At 33.9% G+C, this 24,711-nt stretch overlaps 1 protein-coding gene across 4 annotated transcripts; it reads left to right on the top strand.

Annotated features, from left to right (window-relative positions):
* Positions 1-7,872: 7,872 nt before the first annotated feature.
* Positions 7,873-24,517, top strand: LOC139496220 (chitobiase-like). 4 transcript variants are annotated; one of them, XM_071284698.1, is made up of 13 exons: positions 7,873-8,158; positions 9,459-9,681; positions 10,066-10,215; positions 10,900-10,929; positions 12,373-12,449; positions 12,997-13,659; positions 15,245-15,687; positions 16,689-17,308; positions 17,701-17,770; positions 18,199-18,373; positions 19,959-20,202; positions 22,201-22,344; positions 24,208-24,517. In XM_071284698.1, exons 3-13 carry the CDS (start codon positions 10,112-10,114, stop codon positions 24,263-24,265), a joined length of 2,628 nt encoding a protein of 875 aa, XP_071140799.1. In that variant the 5' UTR covers positions 7,873-8,158; positions 9,459-9,681; positions 10,066-10,111; the 3' UTR covers positions 24,266-24,517. The 4 variants fall into 4 exon arrangements, with proteins under 4 accessions (XP_071140799.1, XP_071140800.1, XP_071140797.1 ...); XM_071284699.1 differs by lacking the exon at positions 7,873-8,158 and adding an exon at positions 8,180-8,318 and having other exon boundaries at positions 9,566-9,681; XM_071284696.1 differs by lacking the exon at positions 7,873-8,158 and adding an exon at positions 8,219-8,318.
* The last annotated feature ends 194 nt before the right edge of the window (positions 24,518-24,711 follow it).

The following is a 24,711-nucleotide window of genomic DNA, read 5'->3' as shown; positions in this document are numbered from 1 at the left end:
ATTGTGCAGGTAAACTAATTAAAAAGTGAAAATATAGAAAATTTAAACAATATCTACGGACACACCAGCTGTCGTCAGGAGATAGGAGAAAAAAAAACAGATTAAATACGGAATGCACCTCTAGAACCGAAATTTCCCGCTGATATTATAGTAAGACCTTTGCCTATAGGTTTTGTAACAGAACAGACTTTTAGTTTTTATAAATACTTTGATTAACAACAGTTATTATTGTGGTTTTATGACTTTTAAGGAGTTACCATTTTTTATAGTGCTTTGATAAATCCGAAAATGTTTTAACAATTTGCAAACATTTTTTTATTATAGTGTAAACCAGTGTTTAGTGCTCATATTTTTATGAAGATATATTTTAAACATATGTTTTAATATTTATGAGACCTTGTTTCTAATATAAAATTGAGAATGGAAATGGGGATCACTGTTTCTAATCATCTTCGGAAGGCCCCTTTTTTAATTTATAATTACCAATGGAAGTAGAAAGACCTTTTGTCTAACCTGTCTTTGTGTTATTTTTTATACGTCTGTCAATTTTGACGGGACGTATTATGGTATACAAATGTCCAGTGTCCGTCCGTCCGTCCATCCGTCCGTCTGTCCGGTGTAAACATGTCGCACCGTAACTTGAAAACGACTTATCCAAATTTCATGAAACTTAACATAGTTGTTTCTTATGATGGTCAAATGATCTGTATACTTTTTTTGTGAAAATAAGATTACAACTTTTTGAGTTACGGCACTTTGTAACTAAAACAGGGGTGTGTTTTTTTTCACATGTCGCACCGTATCTCAAAAACGGTTCTTGATTATGGCTTAAAACTTTAAATACTTCTTAGTTATATTAATCTTAATACCTGTATACTTTTTGGTGATGATTCAAAATTTCATTTTTGAGTTATTGAGTATTTTGTAAAAGAAAAAAGGGGGGGGGGTTACATGTCGCACCATATCTCAAAAACGATTTATGATTATTGCTTTTAAAACTTTACACACTTCTTTGTTATATTAATCTTAAGATCTGTATACTTTTTGGTGATGATTCATTTTTATATTTTCGAGATATTGAGTTTTTTGTAAAAAAAGAGGTTTTTTTCACATGTTGCGCTGTATCTCTATTGCTTAAAACTTAACAGGCTAATGTTGCGTCGGGTTTCCAAATACATCTTGTACAATCTTCCTATTGAGCGGGAATAAGGAATGAGTCAGGATATACTAAGCATGACATCCTGTACAACCCTGTGTTATTCAAAAAAGATTTATGTTTTTTCACAAGACGACGGGCGTATCATGCGCTCATGGCGCAGCTGTTTATTTAAATATTGATCAAGTCGAAATGCTATCTAAAACACTTACCACTCATTCAAAAAAGAAGGGTCTGACTTGTTTTTATCATACTGCTTTAATTACATTAAAGATGTCTGTTTCCGTTTTTTCCGTTAAATAACAATTCCTCAGAGCAAATGGTACTTTGCGGAACGGAACGGAACGGAAAAATAAATTAAAAAGTTTAAATCAGATTCAACTTGATCACTGTCTCTAATCATCGTCGGAACGGGCTGTTGAAGGCCTCTTTTTTAAAATATAATTACCGATGGAAGGAGAAAGACTTTTTGTGTAACCTGCCTTTGTGTTAAATTTTTTATTATTGATCAAGTCGAAAATGCTATCTAAAACACATACCACTCATTCAAAAAAGAGGTGTCAGACAATTTTTTTTATCATACTGCTTTAATTACATTAAAGATGTCTGTTTCCGTTTTTTCCGTTAAATACCAATTCCTCAGAGCAATTGGTACTTTGCGGAACGGAACGGAACGGAAAAATAAATTAAAAAGTTTAAATCAGATTCAACTTGATCACTGTCTCTAATCATCGTCGGAACGGGCTGTTGAAGGCCTCTTTTTTAAAATATAATATCCGATGAAAGGAGAAAGACTTTTTGTGTAACCTGCCTTTGTGTTAAATTTTTTATTATTGATCAAGTCAAAAATGCTATCTAAAACACATACCACTCATGCAAAAAGAGGTGTCAGACAATTTTTTTTATCATACTGCTTTAATTACATTAAAGATGTCTGTTTCCGTTTTTTCCGTTAAATACCAATTCCTCAGAGCAATTGGTACTTTGCGGAACGGAACGGAACGGAAAAATAAATTAAAAAGTTTAAATCAGATTCAACTTGATCACTGTCTCTAATCATCGTCGGAACGGGCTGTTTAAGGCCTCTTTTTTAAAATATAATTACCGATGGAAGGAGAAAGACTTTTTGTGTAACCTGCCTTTGTGTTAAATTTTTTATTATTGATCAAGTCGAAAAAGCTATCTAAAACACATACCACTCATGCAAAAAGAGGTGTCAGACAATTTTTTTTATCATACTGCTTTAATTACATTAAAGATGTCTGTTTCCGTTTTTTCCGTTAAATACCAATTCCTCAGAGCAATTGGTACTTTGCGGAACGGAACGGAACGGAAAAATAAATTAAAAAGTTTAAATCAGATTCAACTTGATCACTGTCTCTAATCATCGTCGGAACGGGCTGTTGAAGGCCTCTTTTTTAAAATATAATTACCGATGGAAGGAGAAAGACTTTTTGTGTAACCTGCCTTTGTGTTATTTTTTTTTATTATTGATCATGTCGAAAATGCTATCTAAAACACATACCACTCATGCAAAAAGAGGTGTCAGACAATTTTTTTTATCATACTGCTTTAATTACATTAAAGATGTATGTTTCCGTTTTTTCCGTTAAATACCAATTCCTCAGAGCAATTGGTACTTTGCGGAACGGAACGGAACGGAAAAATAAATTAAGAAGTTTAAATCAGATTCAACTTGATCACTGTCTCTAATCAAGGACGACGTGAGGTCAGTCTAGATATCATAATGCATGACTTGCAAATGCGTTAATTTCATGATAATTTATCAGGACAATCCGACATATTCATCTACAGAATATTTCCCGATGTTATACATTATTACACATTTCACCTGTGAAGATGAGATTAATAAAATTGAGAAAGGAAATGGTGAATATGTCAAAGCGACAACCACCCGACCATAGAGCAAACAACAGCCGAAGGCAACCAATGGGTCTTCAATGTAGCGAGAATTCCCGCACCCGTAGGTGTCCTTCAGCTGGCCCCTAAAATATGCATAATAGTACAATGATAATGGACGTCATACTAAACTCCGAATTATACACAAGAAACTAAAATTTAAAATCATACAAGACTAACAAAGGCCAGAGGCTCCTGACTTGGGACAGGCGCAAAATTGCGGCGGGGTTAAACATGTTTATGAGATCTCAACCCTCCCCCTATACCTCTAGCCAATGTAGAAAAGTAAAACAATAACAATACGCACATTAAAATTCAGTTCAAGAGAAGTCCGAGTCTGATGTCAAAAGATGTAACAAAAGAAAATAAATAAAATGACAATAATACATAAATAACAACAGACTACTAGCAGTTAACTGACATGCCAGCTCCAGACCTCAATTAAACTGATTGAAAGATTATGTCTTCATCATATGAATATCAGGTACAATCCCTCCCGTTAGGGGTTTAGTATCATACTATCATAAAATATATGAGAAGAACATAACCCGTGTCATGCCAACAACTGTTTTTTTAGAAATAAATGTGTTTAGTTCCGATGCAAAGACCCTATCAGTGAATCAATGTTAAAGCCAAAATATGCAATCTTTAATGACCTGACAACAGTATCGTAACTATATCCCCTTTTAATAAGTCTATTTAAAGGTTTTGTTAGTTTCTGAGGAGAATACTGACATTTTTGTCCTTTATAAAGAATATTTCCATAAAATTTTGGATGTGAAATACCTGAACGTATAAGATGTCTGCATGTTGAGTTATATTTACGAATTATTTCCTTATACCGGTGATAAAATTTAGTAAATGTTTTGACCAGTTTGTGATATCGAAAACCCTGGTGTAATAATTTTTCAGTAATACATAAATTTCTCTCGCTAAAATCTAATACATTGTTACATACACGAGCGAATCGTACAAGTTGAGATATATAAACACCATAAGATGGTGACAAGGGAACGTCACCATCTAAAAATGGATAATTAACAATAGGAAATGAAAAATCATCTCTTTTATCATAAATTTTTGTATTAAGCTTCCCGTTTATGATATAGATATCAAGATCGAGGAAAGGGCAGTGGTCATTGTTATCATTAGCTTTATTTAAAGTAAGTTCTACAGGATAAATTTCTTTAGTATACATACTGAAGTCGTCATTATTTAGAGCCAATATATCATCCAAATATCTAAAAGTATTGTTAAATTTTTGTATCAAATGTTGTTTTGATGGGTCTTTGCTAATTTTAGTCATAAATTGTAACTCATAACAATACAAAAACAGGTCCGCAATAAGTGGTGCACAGTTAGTCCCCATTGGAATTCCAATAACTTGACGATATACGGAATCTCCAAAGCGAACAAAAATGTTATCAAGTAAAAATTCAAGTGCATAAATAGTATCAAAGCATGTCCAATTGACATAGTTCTTTTGTTTATTGCTACTAAAAAATGATCTAAAAGAGTTTGAACATATGTACTCGCATTCCGACTTTTTAAATGCCCAGTTAATTAGGGATGTGAATTTTTTCTTAATAAGAATATGAGGCAAAGTGGTATATAGGGTAGAAAAATCAAAACTTTGAACAGATTCAAAATCACCAATATATGCATGCAATTTATCAAGTACTTCCAACGAGTTTTTGACACTCCAAAAGTAATTAATTCCACTATTTTCAAAGGCCTTATTTGAACAATTTATTATCAGGTTTTTTATTGTACCAAGTGTACTAGTAAGTAAAACAGACAATTTAGTAGTTGAACAATGGCTGGAAGATGAAATAAATCTATATTTGTAAGGTTTTTTGTGCAGCTTCGGAAGCCAGTACATAGTTGGGACTTTCATTGTGTTTGGTTCTGCTTGTAAAGAAGTAGCTAAAAGTGTATGTTTGTTACAGATGTCGTTTTCTGAAAATGAAGTCAGTTGGAATGTTGGTGAATTCGTGATTTCCTTTTGCAGAACCTCTATATAAAATTTACGTCAAACAATAATGATATTATTAGCAGCTTTATCAGCCGGGACAAAAACAAATTCCTTGGCTAGTTCTGTTAGTTTATTTTTGATACGCGAAATAGGGTTTTTATAGTTTTTGTTGAGGGTAAAATGTTCTTTAAAATGTTGTATTCGAATATCAACTATCTTCATTACTGAATTAAAAAAAGAGTCCAAAGATTTTTTGTCAGCTTTTTCCCGTTTTACCCATTTCAAACAGTAGGCGCGGAGTGAGTCGTTGATGATATTACGACACTCATTCCAGTTAACAGTTGACGGGGGACGATATTTAGGTCCTTTACTGAGGAATGATTTTAACTCTCGGTCGCGAACGATGTTAAGGTCTCCTGTTATAACATGGGAAATTGGTCCATAGGTGTATTCTGAATTACTGCAATTACACGACATAGGTGTATTTTCAGTGATATTTACATCTTTACACAATTGGCTATAATTAAACACATATTTTCGGGTAGATTTCTTGTAAATATAACAAATGAGAGGGAGTTCAGTATTATCAAAATATCCAGGAATTTGGTCTTTAACAGAATGGTCGTTAAAAATACCGGCAATATTTACAAAATCAAAACCTTTATTGACATACTTTATTTTAATAAAATGTTTTTTATGATCTTCAGGGCGATCAATTTTTGGAAACAGTTTAGAATAACAATATGCCATTATAATTTGGACAATTTCATACTTAGGACTGTAATATGAAATTGTGTTGCAATCCTCTAAAATTTTATTTAATTTATTTATAGGTAAAGAACAAAGCTTGGTTAACAGATAATGTCTGCCGTTGTTTTTTGAAATGGAAATTAGGTCCGAAATATTTGTATGGTTGGTCCGAAATTTTCTTTGATTGCGATTTTTTCTGCGTCCATGAGAACGATTTTTACGAACAGTTTTAGAAACTATATCCAAAATGTTAACAGAATCGGTTCTTGATATATTGCCAATTCCCATGATATTATCATTAAGACCGAGAGGGTAGACTGTCTGTAATTTTTTAATCCAATTTAATTCATTTATTTTTCGTGATCGTACAAACTTGGAATGAGATTCACCAGGCTGCTTATTTACTACTTCTAAAGGTTGAACTGTTAAATATTTAATAGGATGACTGTGCTTCTTAAGATGTTGATAAATGATACTTTTGAATTTATTGGGTCTTTTAAAACGATACAGGTGTTCTTGCGTGCGTTTAGATAAATATCGCCCAGTTTCACCTACGTATACTGAATACCGCATCCCGGTTTGTTTCATGTGAGTAAATAAATAATACTGTTTGTTTTTCAAGTAATATCAGTTTCAAAATTTAGAGAAAATGTGCGACCATTAAATGTGGACCTTACTGTATTGTTGGTGGAAAGACGGGGACACGTAAGTCATTTTTTGGCATGACACTTATCGATAGAAGGGTAAGTATACATTTGTGTTATTTGTATATGGAAAACCGTAAAACACAGAAATTTTAAAGTTTGTTTTGTTTTAAAGATTTTTCGAAATTTTTATAAATGCCCTCTTTGGATACCTTAAATGAAATTCCGTTCCGTTCCGTTCCGTTCCGTTCCGTTCCGTAAAGTACCAATAGCCCTTTCAACTATGGTAACAGCATGCATGGTGTCACTAATCTTTCTTCTGATTGGACGATTTAAGGAAATTGAGCAAAAACCAAAAAAAAAAATGAAAGATATTTGCTACAATAAAGGGTTAACATTACGGACAGCAGATCAAACTTAAAAATGACAATTATATATACAGATAATAAATAAATGTAATAATGATGACATTATCACCGCTGTCAAACTGTTTGTATTTTTTCAGCTTAGTCTTTCTTGAGTAGGTAAATATCACTGACCGATTCATTTTAATCTACAATACAAGCTAATGCTGGTCTAGTAGGCCATTAATATCTTTCAAGACCGATCTAGACTTGGTAGTTGTTTGAAATAAATTTGTACTTTTTGTTATGAATTTTATATAATTTTCAACTACAGTTCATTGCTACTTTGTACATTGTTAACAAAACAAAAACAAAAAACCACCAAACAAACCTAAAATGGAGGCTTTGTTTACATTCTTTTAATTGTTTTAAATAATTGTAACTGTAAACTGTTGATCTTTATATAAAAGGAAAAAGATGTGGCATGAGTGCACAACACAAAAGTCTGCACCAGAAACCAAATGATGTAGAGCATGTACAACTTTAGAAACAAGACGAAAAGCGCGTGGCTCGCTGAGTTTTTTTCCGGTTTCGTAGCGTGTACAAATAAATTTCATATTTTCAGACAATGTAAATAAATATATTGTTCTATCCTGAAATCCCCTCCCCCTTTTCAACACTTGAACCATAGTTATTAAAATCTTAACCATTGCCTCTAGGAAATCGACTTAGTTTTAACGCAGACCGCAGAAATGACCCAAAAATTATCTGTTACCACCCCCTCCCCCCCCCCCCCCCCCAAAAAAAAAAGAGAGAGAGAAGAAGAAGAAATACAAATGTATCAACATTTCCGCTTGATAACCATGGAAGTGAGGTGCAAATGTTAACAGGAGACAAATAGTGAAAGTACAAAAAAGAAAAACTGTAATACTCTATGTTTACCTGTTATTTGTACGAGAGAAGGGTGATCTGTTTATTTTTATCATCCTCGGTCCTTTACGATGTACGGTAGCGTCTTATGTCCTCGCAATTCTTAATTTTTGTATTTCTTCCTATGCAAACATAGTCTGAAGCAATATATTTAATTCAATTTTAAATATGCCAATATTTATTGAGAAACAATATTTCTATCTTTCATTTGATACAATGAAATAACAATTATAAATATTTAAAATGTGACAGCATACATAAAAATCAATTAGAATATTATTGAATGGACTTTACCGACAAATGTTTCTATCTTTGAAAGTCTTTTGCAGAAACAGATGTCGTTTACAAAGTTTCACATAGTACACAGTACACGACCCCCCTAAATGGTCTTTACAAGGGGGTGGATAATTGAATATCGGAAAGATTTACACATTCTAAGGTAGGTAATCGCTCAAGCAATAACTTAAATTTCTGCTATATTATTTAGTTTATTGAACGTGATCACCATCCGTAACTATAATTATTAAATATAACTTAAGTGTATTAATTCCCCATTCCTGTCTTGCATGAGCATGTTTGATATGTCATAAACTATGCAGGTAAGAGTTAAGTCGATATTATGAACTGGCCGAATATTTTCTGTTGTATAAATTACAAATTGCAATTACTGTGAATTCCATTTAGTTTTGTTCGTGGATCAAGGACATATTGCATTTTCGTGTATGTTTGAATTCGTAGTTTTGCCAAAGTCTGCATACACTCCTATAGTAACAATTTCATTTGTTGCATAGACATTGGAACACAGGAACAACGAAATCCAAGAAATTTGGTATTCAACGAATATTATTAATAGTCCACAGAAGTGACAAAACATGCGTGTTTGGACCCTCGTGCCTCTTTTTCAACTGTACATAAGTCCTTTGTACATGTAACACTTAAATATATCAACTGAGTCGTTTAAATGGCAAATAATGTTTTAAAAAGTTTTATTTCAGATTAATTCGTTTGCGTGTAAATTTAATTACTTTTCATTGTTTGATTATAGACGATTGCTATTTGAATAACTATTGTTTACTACCTAGCATGCATAGTCAACCTTGGCTACACATTAGCATTTAAATTATAAGTATGTTACAATACACGGAAGTTAATTCGAGCTGAATAGCGAGCATTCTAATGCAACAACGTTTGTAACGTTCATTTTGATTGGATAACGTCACTTTCTTACATGGCATCAATTGTCAATTGATGCTATGGGACGTACGCGCAAGCGCAGACGGCATATGACAGATTTTAAATACATGTTTTAACGTTGTTTTCTGTCAGTTTCATTAGAATGGAGATAACAATATTGTATTTTAAGCTCTGACGGCATCAATTTTGGATTTGATGGTCGCAAATACCCGTTTACTGTCTCCGCTAACGCGTCGCCAGTAAACTTAATTTGCGACCATCAAATCCCCAATTGATGCCGTCGGACCTTAAAATACAATACAGTTATCTCCTAAATAGTTCACCTCGTGGTAGCACACACCAAATTTACAACACGACAGGTTTCTTTTCGAATGAGATTCAATGCGAATGACCACATTTTGGAGACAATGGAGAAACTTTATAGGAACTCTGATCTTGGATTTATTCAGAGCACAAAAGTAATGTGAGATGATGATCATATCAAACAAACATTCTTGACATGTTTTCTTTCTAATTATTATTGACGATATTTTGTATTTTTCCAGCAAAAATTGTCTAGTAATATAGTTTACCCAAAGTTCAGTGGCAAATATAACAAATACTCTTCGAGAACATATTTTAACAAGTAATAAAATAAGTAATGGTAATACAGTGAATGGAGCAGGATGGTGTGTGCAAACTTTGAATAGTCAAGTGAGGAGGAGTGGATTTGTATCAGCCGGCTACAAAAAAAGCACAGACAACTCACAGAGTTTGTACAATGTTCTGGTAAGTCCTTTCTAAAAAGTAACACACACCACGGGTATCATTCGGTTTATCAACGAAAATGATCGTTATAGAATATCTAACGGTGGTCAAGTATTGCGAGACGATCGTGAAAGCTCTGGTTCTGTCATTAATGTTAAGATAGGGTGTCACTTTTTCAATATGCACAATAAATATAAAAATCATTACAATAGAAATATGATAAACTTACTTGTCAAAGGAATCACATCCACTCTTGACAAAAATGCTACTAATGGACATTTTACATGTGCTACGTTTATGCATACGTATATACGCAATGATCTTTACATGCAACTGTCTCTACCCTTGTATATGAGGTGGCTCATTTCTGGTATTTAAGGGTACAAATTCTTCCAAATATTTCAGATGATGAAATACAGACTCTGTGTAGCTGTAGAAGAGAAGGATTACTATGGGTCTAAAACTGACACAATTTCGTAGTCTAGTAATAGGAGTATTTGCCATAGCCATCTGTTTACATTTCATTAGCATTAGTGATATCTTTCATTACCACTGGTAAGTTGAATTTATGTGAGAGTATGAACGGGACTTAATGAGGGAAAAAACCCAATGAATTAGATAAAATTGAGAATGGAAATGGGGATTGTGTCAAAGAGATAACAACCCAATCAAAGAGCAGAAAACAGCCAAAGCCTACCTATATGGTCTTCAATACAGCAGGGGAAAATCGCATCGGACACTTGTTTCAGCTGGCTCCTAAACAAAAGTGTGTACTTGTTCAGTAATCATTGACGTCATACTAAACTCCAAAATATATAGACGAACTAAAATTAAAAATCATACAAGACTAACAAAGAACACAGGCTCCTGACTTGGGACAGGCGAAATAAACGCGGACAATTTGAGGAACAAAATATAAAAACAAATTGATATCATAATTGTAGAAAAAAAGAATAGAGAAAGAACGGTGTATCAGATATGAAAAATACCGAAATGAATACCGCCCCCCCCCCCCCCCCCCAAAAAAAAACAACAAAAAAACGGTCTCAATTAACCTTCTTTTATATATATAAATTGGATAATATCATATTCACATGTAAGTCAACCTCTTTGATAACACATGATTTGAGGTTTTACCTTTCAAAGTTCCATATTGAACAGTAGAAGATAAGTATTATAATTATGATAACAATGAATTTTACGAAGGGTCATAGTAAAAACACTTGTTCATATTTTTAGGACCACTCAACCAAAGTCTGCCGAAACAAGGTAAGTATGGTGTGTTTGAAATAATTTTAAAAACACACATAAAAACACACACACATACTGCTTGCTTATTGTTCGCTATAGCTTTAGACTGGTTAATTAACAAACAAAACGCAGAAATAGAAATTCTTACAACTACTAAACTAAAAAAAATGCATAAACAAACTAAACAAGATTTGGAAAGAAGAAAAGAGATTCAGTTTCTGGAAATAAAAACTTTCTTGAAATAGTTTTCGTCGGATTTGCAGTCCGTTATTTTCTGTTGCTGATTATTTTGTTGTTCTCTACTATACATTTGTACGTTGGTGTCGTCCTTTTTCGTCTTTCGTACACTGTTTTAAAACATCTTCCGAATCCTGGAGAACATACCTCAGACTTGGTAAGAATGTTTCTCAGACCGTTTAGTTTATATTGTTTACTATTTAGATGGTAACACGCGTGTACAATTATAGTATATTTATTCATGGGATAATTGTACTTGTTTGACCTCGTATATTACCTTTCGCGTTCACTATACATTTCGGGTACTTCACTTTTATCAAATTGTTTCGCATACACATAACCATAACTGATTTCCTTTTTAGCTCACCTGGCCCAAAGCTTTTCCTATCACTTAGCGTCCGTCGTCCGTCGTCGTTAACTTTTACAAAAATCTTCTTCTCTGAAACTACTGGGCCATATTTAACCAAACTTGGCCACAATCATCACTAGGGTATCTGGTTTAAAAATTGTGTCCGGTGACCTGGATGGTCGCCATGGCTAAAAATAGAACACATGGGTAAAATGTAGATTTTTGCTTATAACTCTGAAACAAAAGCATTAAGAGCAAATCTGATTGCGGGTTGTATTGTTTATCAAGTCGATATCTATCTGGCCTGAAATTTTCAGATGAATTGGACAACTAGTTGTTGGGTTGCTGCCCCCCCCCCCCCTGTCCTTTGTTTAATATGCACATAGACCAAGGTGAGCGACACAGGCTCTTTAGAGCCTCTAGTTTATTCTACAACAGAATATTTCACAGATTTTAAAGTTGAATTATACTGAAATGTGATCAGGAACCTCTGATCGTACATTGCAGTGTGATTTGCTAAAGATAATATAAGTTATATGGTTCGCTACTGACCCCCTACGAATCCATAGAGGGTTAGTAAAATCCATAGGGGGTGAGGCCGACACCCTCTATGGATTCGTAAGGGGTCAGTAGTTAACCGTATAAAGAATTTATCGCACGGTGGACTTTTCTGCTGCGTTTTGTTGAAAAATAAACAATGAAACACTACAACATTAATAGATGACGTCACCATTAACGCGTCATGAACCCCCTATGGAATTTACTACCCCCCTACGGTCTCATAGGGTGTGATAATTTACCCGCGGTGCGATAAAACTCTATATTCTACTAAACACTACAATATGTTTACAGTTATAATCTATTATTGTTTGTAGTCAAATTCCACAAAGAAATGACATCACAAAAAGAGACATCAAACAGGAATCGCAAGTAAAACAACAGAATGGTACATGTAAGTTGTTAACTTAAGAAACATTCATGCAAACACAAAAGGTAGCAAGCCATACATTAATAAACAGTATTTGATCTTTAAAATGTAGTGAACGTATAAAGGCAATTTGAGAGAAAGAAAGAAAGACAGATAGAAAGAAAGAAAGAAAGAAAGAAAGAAAGAAAGAAAGAAAGAAAGAGAGAGATGCGAATTTCGACTTGGGGCCCCTTAATTCGGGTCCCCATCAATGCACAATGTTAATGAATGTGTTTTGGAGTAAAAGCAATTGGAACTATCTGCAATCAAACATAACGGATAACAGGTACACGGAAGGCATGATTTGTTATAAGTCAATTGTTGATAACAGCCTGTTACACAATTCCAAAGCTTGTACCAAAACAAGTAACGCAACAAAATCGTTTGACATTCAACAATGAGCAAAAACACATAGTAAGCTCTAACAGTTTAGTTGTTTTTTTCTCAGTTGTATTTATATGATGTCAAATTTATATCTAAGTCTATGGTATTTTTTCATATATTTTTTTCTTTCATTTTTTTCTTTTCTTAGTGAACGTTAGCACTGACCAAGAGATAATAAACTACTTAGCAAAGTACCTAGATGTGATATGGACGGTCAAAGACGATCCACACTACAATACTGAACACATATTATTCTTAAAAAATACAGGACCAAAAAGGATTTCACAAACAGATTGGAAAATCTACTTCTCTCAGACGAGCATCTTGAATCCAAACCTGAAAAATATAAATGATTCATATCCTAAAAATGTTGTAGTCGGAGAGGATCAAAATTTCATTTTGACGCTCGTTTCCGGTTCACTCTATTGCATTTATCCTCGCAACTCATTTTTCATATTTTTCGAAGCAGGTAGAAAAATAAAATTTCCACTTACAGCCACCAAATTACAAAGATCTAGGACCAATTCATTTTCTAATTGGTATGTTGTCGGTTCAAAATCAAAACCAAAAATTATTGAAAGCACCAAAGGAGAAAATTTAAATTTTGTAAAACCATTTGGAAGTCAGCTGACATCGAAAGAACGGTATGCAATAAATGATAATCACACTGACTTAAAAGGGACTCACAAATATGTCGTCCCTTCACCGGAGGAGACAGTTGTAATGTCTAATAAAACCATAATATTGAAACCAGAAGAGTGGACGATACAGACATCTGCCGAGTTTCCAGACGAAGTGACGTATTTAGCAGGTACGATTTATATAACCACTTATCATTCTATACATCACCTTCTTATTAGTACAAATTGCTTCTTGCGTATCCAATTTTTGCAATCGGCAATCCTCGGATGAATCCGCTACTCTTCTAGATGGAGGTACGGAATCGCTACTCTTCTAGATGGAGGTACGAATCCGCCGAGTTGACTGATGTAATTTTAAATGTTTTTGAACTCCTAGGTAGGATAACTGAATGCCTGTCTATGCAAAACTTTAAGACAGTCACAGAGCAGGTTGTATAATGCTGAACCTAATACTTATTTGACCTTGTAATTGCATTCTATATCTATTATGTATATTGAAATTCGACTGAATAATAAGGAAGTACATGGAAATGCTCAACCGCTTACATTGTACATACATCAAAACATGCTCTGTCCATACAGTTTGTAAAGACATGAATAAAATAGGTGTTGCATCCCCATAACAAATACAAACATTTATGTAGGAGAAAAAGGGTGAACAGTACTCCAGAGAAATAATGGACAACACAAATAAAAAGTAAGAGATACCATAACCAAAAGGACTTGAAGGAGTAAAATAAAAATGACGATCCACAAATTACTATACAGAAAACTAAATATTGTCAAGGCAAGACACATCAAAATCTATGAATCAGCTCCAGTGCTCCGATTTTAGCAGGATCTAGTAGTCAAATATGGATATGAGAAGATGTAATATGAGTGCCAATAAGACAACTCTCCATTCAAGTCACAATTTAAACAAAAAATGAACAATTATAGATCAATGTACGACTTGTATCACGTAGCGGGCCGCACGTTGTGTAAAAACATTCAAGCAGGAACCTGCTAAAGCCCCAGTCACACTGTCACGTTTCAAGAGCTACGTTTTACTACAATTAGAAAGCGTAGGGAAACTGCGGGAATATACGTAACGAAGCGTATCGAAACGTAGCGGTCCTTTTTGCAAAACAGGACCTGCCCCGTATGTTTTGAAAATTTAGCAACAAACGTAGCGAAAATTAAAACGCAGTAGAAACCTAGTAAACACGTATCAAAGCTTAGCGGAACGTAACAAAACGTGCTTACTATGTATCGAAACGTATCAATGCGTGGTGGAAACGTGTGTATACGCGTACTAATACGTAGCAAAACGTGATATGATCGTAGCACAAACCTAGTTAACCTAGCTTTCAAAATAGCGGGATATTTTTATTCAAAACGTGACAGTGTGACTGGGGCTTTAATTTACGTCCGCCATGTTACTCGTATAAAAACGTTTCAGTCGAATTTGGTGACAATGCTGAAAATACGATATTTAAAAAAAATATATATAATACACACACTATTACTGATACTCATAGTGTTCTTTTTTTTTTAAAGTTTTTTTGTGATTTCGTTCATTTATATCAAAACATATCCGGTACAGTTTTCGAATGTTGACTATTGAAACTTGTTTGAGGAAAACTCAAGTTTAACGACCAAAAAAATATAACAAACACCAATAAACTGTTAATCAATTGGACAAAAGTTTTCATATATCAGTTGTCAGGACATACCATTATGTACGTAGTAAAACTGACTTTTCAACTATTATAGATGCTCTAAAAGTAAAAGTTGCTACAACCCAATCTCTCAATAAAGTGATAAAGTTGGTTAAAGGGAAGCTGATCTTTAAGAACACTAAATCAGCAGAAAGTGATGAAGCATACGAGCTAAAAATTGACGGCATATCTACGGAGATTCAGATAACAGCTACAACGGGACACGGTGTATTCAATGGTGTCCAAACATTACTCAGTATGGCAGACAACATACAAGGATCTGGTCCTATTATATTAAATAGTGTAACTATAAAAGATAGACCAAGATTTAAATATCGTGGTGTTATGTTGGACGTTGCTAGAAACTTTCATCCGAAGGAAACAATCTTTAAACTTCTAGATGTGATGGCTATGTATAAATTAAACAAGTTTCATTTTCATCTGAGTGATGATGAAGGCTGGAGGCTAGAAATACCTGATATACCGGAACTTACACAGGTAAGACGTATTTAATTTCAAAAGTGTTAGGGAGGCTACCATTTGATTTTTATGGGGGGGCTAGGATGAAAAAATTTGTCCTGCATTTTTTTTAGCTGTAATCTCTGTCTTGCTTTTTTATTTTTTCACTCTATTCGGTCCTGCCTTTATGTTTTTGTTAGTTTATCCTGACTTTTTTTTACCTAAATTGTCATCCTGATTTTTTTTTTTTGCAAGTTTCTCATTCTGCCTTTTTTTTTTACTCAAAATTCCTGTCCTGCCTATTTTTTTTTCAAAATTCATTCCAAACCCCCTCCACCCCCCTAAAAATCACATGGTAGCTCCCTTAGTATGTTTCAGAACGGTGTTATTGAATTAACAATTTTTATATGAATTTGAAGAAAATTTAATTAAATTATAGACTACACATCCTCTGAGCCTTCATCTTTATCTTAAATATAAAATATTGAAAAAAAAACCAAAAAAAAAACAACAAACAAACAAACAAACAAACAAACAAACACACTCAACACAAAACATTTTACTTCATCTGAATATCCATCTAAGTCTTTGAAAATGAATTCTCATTTAGCTGGTAACGTTTTGTCTGTGTCCGTAAGGGATGGTTTAGTTCATAGGTGTTCCTCCTTTCCGTTTTTGATATGAATTAGACCGTTTGTATATAAGTTTGTATAGGATTACACTTGTAATTTTGCGGTCTGTTATAGCTTGCTGTTCTTTGTGAGCCAAAGCTTCGTGTTGAAGACCGTACTTTTGCCTATAATTGTTCACGTTTTTATACATTGTGACTTGGACGGAGAGTTGTCTTATTGGCACTCATTTAACATCCTCTTATTCATATGCTCTATATTTTTTTTATGTAGTGTAAAGTTCGATTTCAATTTAATTTTTAACAGTTGACGCTAATTTCTTGGCTTCTCTCAGCAAACTACTTTTAACTTGTTTGACTTTGATATTTTAATTAAGGAAGCTGTTGTACAATATGCAATGTTATTTTGTAGTTAGGATCTAAAAGATGTCACGACGAATCAGAAACATTATGTCTCATGCCTTCGTTCGGATCCAGGCCGAATATTGACGATCAGGGTCCTGGATTTTACAACATAAGTGACTACAGGGAAATTCTCAAGCATGCAAATCAACGCCATATTCAAGTTATACCGGAAATAGATATGCCAAGTCACATGCGCGCTGCATTAAAATCTATTTCCCTGCGTGCAAGCCACAAGGGAACACCACGTGACCAGTACAAAATGACCGACAAGACTGATGGTAACAACTACAGGTCGACCCAGGGATATAATGATAATATTGCTAATCCATGTCGTGACGGGCTATACGCTTTTGTAGATACAGTTATAGGAACTGTTGTTGAAGCACACAAAGACATACAGCCATTAACGTTGTTTCATTTTGGAGGAGATAAAATACCTAAACCAGCACTACAGGGTATGAAATGCAAAGACAACAAAACTGATCTAATGCAATTATTTATTCAGCGTTTTTTTCAAAAGAAACAATTTTCCAATGTCTCTTTTGGAGCATGGGAAGACAGTTTTTTGAAACCGGACAAAACACCGTATATTATAGAGAGCATGGGAAATATTGCACAAGAAAACAGGTAAAAAATTGGTTTTCTCCGACAATTTTCATTTTTTTATTTTAACTATTTTCAGATAAAATATTTTCGCCTATTCTGATTGTTATTGTGGCACTAATTGTAAACATAATTTCTTTAACACCATTTCAATCGTTATATTTCATATAGTCTGCCTATAGGAGTAAAAAAAACCCAGACACAGTCGAAAGGCAAACATAACTTTGTTGAAAGCACTTATAAAGGACGATATACATTGCATATATAAACAAAATTATGCAGCTATACTTTTTTTCACTTGTGCATGAACACTTAGTAAAATAGATGTGTAAGCATGCAAGAATTGTCTCATTCACATTGGCACTCATACTACATCTTCTTATTTCTAAGTATAGCTGTCATTTTTTATTTTTCAGAAGTGTGTATGCCTTTGTATATCAGGAAGAAAATAAAGCATTGTTTAAACTGGCCAATTCAGGATACAAGGTACATGTAAGGGTTTACCCATGAAAATTACAATTCCATTCCAATGCAAAGAGACTTAACCACCTTTTCAGAGTACGTACATTTGAGAGCGTCTGTGCCTTTACACTTCAATATGTGTATGAACATTTAAATATTGTTGATGAACAAAATTATTCGCCATGAACATTTCGTGTTTAATTTTATAATTTGTAAAGTATGAAGTATAAAGCTACATACATATATGTGCAATGTAATTTAGTAGATTTTTCAAAGTTTGCGTAATTTTCGAAAATTGAGTAAGCAGGGCATTCTTTATCAAAACCAAAATTGATCTGCATAGGAACAACTAAAGGTCATTATACGGATAATATTCATTTGTACATATTTTTAAGTACATGACGTGTTCTTCTGCGGTATATTTATGTTGATTGTATTTCATTGCCTGACAGGTTATAAATAGCCCAGATTCCCTTTACCATTTTGACCACCCTTACAATAAAGACACAGACGAAAGGGGATCGAAATGGGCTACTGAATTCATCAACACTAAAATGGTATTTGCATTTGATCCATTACAAGGAAAAGATGGATATGGAGAATTAAAGAAACCCAAGAATATTGTTGGTTAGTCAACATTTATAATGATTGTATGTCAAAATTTGTTTAAGTGAAGATCAACGCGTAGATGCTTGAACCCTGTAAAGACGTTCTGTTTTTGAATTCATGTCAGATATTCTTTTATTTTCAATATCTCATAACATATAGTTTTAAAAACTATATTTGAAAATCTTATAAAAACTAATCCTTGTTTGTTTTCACACTTTTTATGAGAGGAAAGGCTGTCAATACGTAAAGTTTGTAAAATAAGCTAAGCAGAAGTCCTTTAGGATTTTTTCATATTGTACATCTTTGGAGATTTTATTGGGTAAAAGCACGAGGAGGTCGATCACCTCACCTGGAAATATTTTCCTGATTCAAAGTATATCAATCTCATCGAAGTGGATGAAAATAAAACAGCTCAAATGTATGATGTGATCAGACCAGGCTTTGAAGTCATAAAACTTTCGAGTCAGTTTTGTGTACTCATACTCCAAAATCAACCAATAAGAAAGTGCTGGATTCCATTTTTCTAGCAAAGTTTTGTGACTTCAATCCAGGGATCGAACAGACGACCTCTCATATTATGAATACGCCTTATAGAGACCATCGATGTGGTTAAAAAGAAAACAAATAATAACATAAAAATCTGAAATATATTAAGATCAATCTGACAACAAGTCTTCTCAAACAGAGTTAACCTTCTTTAACAATCTTTCAAGAAGACAGTTCACAATTTGATGCATACCTCCTGAATACCAATTAAGTTTTAACTGCTAGATTTATACGAAGTAGATCGACAAATAAATACATGTATTGCTGTAATGAATGTAAAGATTGGTGAAGATCAGTTTTGGCATACAGTCGCAAATATTATCATGTTGAACGAACTGTTACTACAATAATAGATACTTGTACGACGATGCGGAAAACCTTATTGATTTAAAGTTCCTTTTTTACATTGTTCGTCAGCAAAGACTTTTTCTATGCACGCAAATGTCATAAGAAGTCGTATTACCCTACCAAGACACATGTACCTGACTCCTCGCCGTCCAAACAATATACGTGTCTGGATGCCTGTTGGTCTCTCATTTCAGTATTCTTCGATTTTTCTTTAGTTTTTCTGTATTTCTTTTTTTTTAATTTTTGTCTATTATTTTCCATTCTTTATATTTTAGCACCTTATTTTTTCATTCTCTACCCTTTTTTCCCTTTATTTTTTCTCTATTCCTTTTCTTTTTTTTTGGTCATTTATTACACATTTTGACCATTATTTTCAATTCTTGAAACCCCATTAAATCTTCCTATATTGTACAATAAAAAGTAAAATCACAAAAATAGTGAACTTCAAGGAAAATTCAAAAAGGAAAGTCCCTAATCAAATGGCAAAATCAAAAGTTCAAACACATCAAACGAATGGATAACAACTGTCATATTCCTGACTTGGTACAGGCATTTTCTTATGCAGAAAATGGTGGATTGAACCTGGTTTTATAGCTAGCTAAACCTCTCACTTGTACGACAGTCGCATCAAATTCCCTTATATTGTCACCGATGCGTGAACAAAAAACCAGACATAGTATTCACTATAATAGTATTCATAATCTTTAAGGTGTACAGGCTGATATGTGGACAGGGCTGGTACAAACAACAGACCAGCTAGAGTATATGATGTTTCCCAGACTGATTGCCTTTGCAGAAAGGGCGTGGCATCATGCTGCTTCATGGCATGAAACAAACAACGTGACAGATATGGAACGTGATTGGATAGAATTTATAAATCATCTAGTCTATAAAGAATTTCCAAAGTTAGATAAATTAAATGTTCATTACAGAATACCGCCACCTGGTGCAATGTAAGTTTGATTTACATGCATCTGAATATGAATTTAAAAAACAGTACAAGTTTACTGTTACATTGTAAGTAAAATCAGCTATAAAGTGTCTTTAAAAGTAGATAGATATAGGAAGATGTGGTGTGAGTGCCAATGAGACAACTTTCCATCCAAATAACAATTTAAAAAAAGTAAACCATTATAGCTCAATGTACGGCCTTCAACACGGAGCCTTGGCTCACACCGAACAACAAGCTATAAAAATCCCCATAATTACTAGTGTATAACCATTCAAACAGGAAAACCAACGGTCTAATCTATATAAAATAAAACAACGAGAAACGAGAAGTACGTATAAATTACATAAACAAACGACAACTACTGTACATCAGATTCCTGACTTAGAACAGGTGCAAACATTTGCAGCGGGATCAGTGGCGGATCCAGAAATTTTCATAAGTAGGGGCCCACTGACTGACCTAAGAGGGGGCCCGCTCCGGTCACACTTCAGTGATTCCCTATATAAGCAACCAATTTTTTCCTAAAAAGGGGGGGGGGGCCCCCCCCCCCCCCCCCCCCCCCCCCCCCCCTAAATCCGCCTCTGGGGATTAAACGTTTTTAATACATTTAATGAAAATCAATATGAAAATTGTGGATTTCAGTCATATTAATGAAGGATATTATGTGATGTATTCTATAACAACCAAAATATTTGAGTAAAACGAGGGGCCAATATAAGGGGACATAACTCAGATGATTAAATTGTACAAGGAATGTATTTTAATGCCTCGTTCACACGGACGTTTAATTCGAATTGAATTCGAATCGAATGCGAATCGAATTCGCTAATCGCGTTCACACACTCTTCTTTTTTAATTCGAATTGATTCGAATTGGCTATTTCGAATTATTCAATTCGAATTAGAAATACGCTTTTGTCAATGCGAATTAAATGTTAACGTCGTTTGGACAGTAAAGCGAGTTTGACGCGCATTGTAATTCGAATTAGAATTGACGTTAGGACGTAAAACGTTTCGAATGCGAATTAAACTAATTCGAATTAGTTAATGCGAATCGAATTCGAATTACGTGTGAACTCCGCATAAATGTTCAGAATTAGTCCTGTATGAATAAAGGCAACAGTTGTATACCGGTGTTTAAAAGTCGCAAATCGATTGACAGAAAACAAATCCGGGGGAAACATTAAAGACAAAAAAAAAAAAAACACGAGAAAAATGACCATATTATATTTTTCGATAGCAAATGATAAAAGATATCTCCAAATTGATCATGTTGATACGATATTCCTGTGATTGTATTTCCTATCATGATTTCCTTGATAGAGGATTGCTACTCACAAGGTAGCTATTAAACCAAGAGTTCCAAATGGTGAACCTCCGTAAATTGTACGGACGTCATCACGAGTTGGTTGACCGTTATGGAATAACCGTTTCACAGATGATATCGGATATGTTCCTTATCATGCTTATGTCGTAACTACAAATTCTTTCCCTTTTCACGAATGTGATCTACCGAATTAGACTATTTACCGGAGTAACTCGGGAGTTGTAATAAAATAAGCAACACAACGGGTGCCACATGTGAAGCAGGATCTGCCTACCCTTCCGGAGCACCTGAGATCAGCCTCAGTTTTTTTTTGTGGGGTTCGTGTTGCTTAGTCTTTAGTTTCTATGTTGTGTCTCCTGTACTATCATTTGTATGTTTGTCTTTTAATTTTTAGCCATGGCGTTGTCAGTTTATTTTCTATCTATGAGTTTGACTCTCCCTCTGGTATCTTTCGTCCCTCCTTTGCTATATCCTATTTGAAAGTAAAAAAATATATGTATTGTTCATGTTGCTTATTATTCACGAAAATACCAAATATGAGAAGTTTGAAAAACATGAGAATTGATAAAAACAAGTGCAAAGTGAAAACTTGATCTGAATTGAATTCGGTTTGCTTATTATAAAGCCTTTATAGTTGTTTTTCCGTATTCATTAAGATTGGCTTTTTATTTAGAATAAAGGACGGAAAATTACATGTAAATACCTATTACCCTGGGATGACTATTGAATATAGTGTAAATAATCCAGGTCAGACTAAACAGTGGTATAAAGTTACAGGCGACGAAACCTTATCGGAACCGATTATACTTAGAACATTGTAAGTCTGGCTCATATTTATATTTTTATTCGTCATTGGCTGTTTCAGAACCTAAAGGACTTTACGTAAATTCATTATTCACACCCAAAATGGAAATAAGGTAACGTCATTGGTAATTTCCAATGAATATATCATCAATCACGAGTTTCTGTGTTCACTTTTGAAACAGTTCCCAAAATGTAATTTTGATTCTGAAACGGCTAATAGCATTGGTACTTTTTCAATTAGAACATGTTAAAAACTTTTGATAATACATTTCTTCTTTTGTAAAATTAGGTAGTTATTTATATCTATCGTCAGCTCTCAGATACGCATCACCTACAATCGGGGGAGTATTGCCACATTTTCATGATCTTGAAAAGTATCGCTTACACAATTGACTCAGTCCTTTTGTTTTACGGTATGCATGACTGCAATTAGCCGTTTCATAATCTAAAGAATCATGGGTAATTTCATTGTTCGTACCCCAAAATGAAAATAACGCCACGTCATTGGTTAAATTTCCATTGTTTATGACATTTTTAACCAATCAGGACGTTGTGGTGTACACTTTTGAAAATATTACCCAGGATGCATTAGATTCTGAAACGGCGAATTGCGAGAACTAATATTGTCAGATAGTTAACAGGTACAATATATATCCAACAATCAGAACAAATATATATTGACACCAAGAAAGGATAATCGGTTATCCTCGGGTGCATGGATCCGCTACTCGAAGGTACGGAATCGTCCGAGTTGTGACTAGGCTGGTCCTCTCCCTTGACACATACGGGTATTAAAGCCAAACAGATAAAGGACAGAGAACCAGTCTAGAGTTGTGACGAATACAAGAGAACAATGGTAACTCTGTTTCCCTGAAGTTGTCAATCTCTATGATGAACTTATCCCAACTAGAGCTCAGATATGACCGTACCTTGACCTATTATGGTTTACTTTTATAAATTGGTAAGTGGATGGAGAGTTATCTCATTGGCACTCATACCACATCTTTCTATATCTAATAACCATCTTTTTTTGCGTATGTGTCCGTAGATTATGAAATTGAATATCACTGAGGTAATTTTTCTCCTCTCTTTTAAACTTTAAAATATTCTCTGCTGATGTTGACATATTCTTTTTTAAGAATGGATGATGTTAACGACAATATCTTCCTTTCATTCCAATCAAACGAAACTTTGATTACCAGAGGCAACTACTGGTATTGATTTTGATTTGCAATATCTTTTTATTTTGTCTATTTTAAATACAAAGGAAAAGGATTTTAAAAACATAGAAATAATGAAATCAATGTAGAATTTTTCAAACACTTATTCTCATTTCGTACTACTTGGTAAGCAGACCTTGCGACAGTAAAACAATAGTGTTCCTATTAACCCTGTGGAAATCACATTTTCTTATTACATAGCTTGCTGTCTGAATCGACACGGTAGATGTTCGTCTAGTATTAAAGCTTGAATGGGAAAAAAATCAAAGTTTAATACATATATTTCAATGCATCCAATGGCATATTATTCAAATTTCTAGATCGCAACTTAACTGTATAATGTTTGAAATGTATCTTACAAAACTCGTCTCAGTGGCGGATCCAGAAATGTTCATAAGTGGGGGCCCACTGACTGACCTAAGAGGGGACCCGCTCCAGTCACGCTTCGGTGATTCCCTATGTAAGCAACCAAATTTTTTCCCAAAAAGGGGAGCCCGGGCCCCTGACCCCCCCCCCTAAATCCCCCTCTGCGTCTTTATGAACAGATTGTATATTTTAATGTGTTGTCAAATCTGTTCTCCTTCCGTTAATACATATTAACATATACATATCATTGAGTTAAAAACATTCTTTTTTCTATTATTCTTTTCTTTTAGGTCAACAGATGGTAAACGCCATAGCAAAGAAATAGAGTTAGATAGATCAATTTGGTAATTAACTCGAATAATTCTGCGCTCTCTAGTGGCGAATAGCATCATGGAGTTAAATTAATGTAGCAATCGGAGATGAGCGGGATATTGGCGGAATATAACGACTTACATTATTCGGATTTATTATACTGTAAATTCAGAACTTTGTTTTATTTTTGCGAAAAATGCCACACAGTTGTCAAAGCAGCAATAATTCATACTCGCATTTTGAAATATTTTATATGAATTAAACGGGAATAATCTCAGAATTGTAAAATTTTAAACTTTAATTTTGTGTTTCCTTTATTATACCACATGTCCCTTTAATATAGCTTCAGAAAATCGATATCAGGATTTAACAGTTTACTGCATGTACTTTATACGGAATATTGCTCGGCATTGCCAATGCATCTAATCTATAGATATTGGAATAGATAAAGAAAAACATGAGTTGTTTGCAAAATATTTAGT

Source organism: Mytilus edulis, chromosome 11 (genome assembly GCF_963676685.1).
Source record: "Mytilus edulis chromosome 11, xbMytEdul2.2, whole genome shotgun sequence".
Lineage (NCBI taxonomy): Eukaryota > Metazoa > Mollusca > Bivalvia > Mytilida > Mytilidae > Mytilus > Mytilus edulis.
The sequence above is the reverse complement of the archived record's forward strand: the minus strand, read 5'-3'. Positions and strand labels throughout refer to the sequence as shown.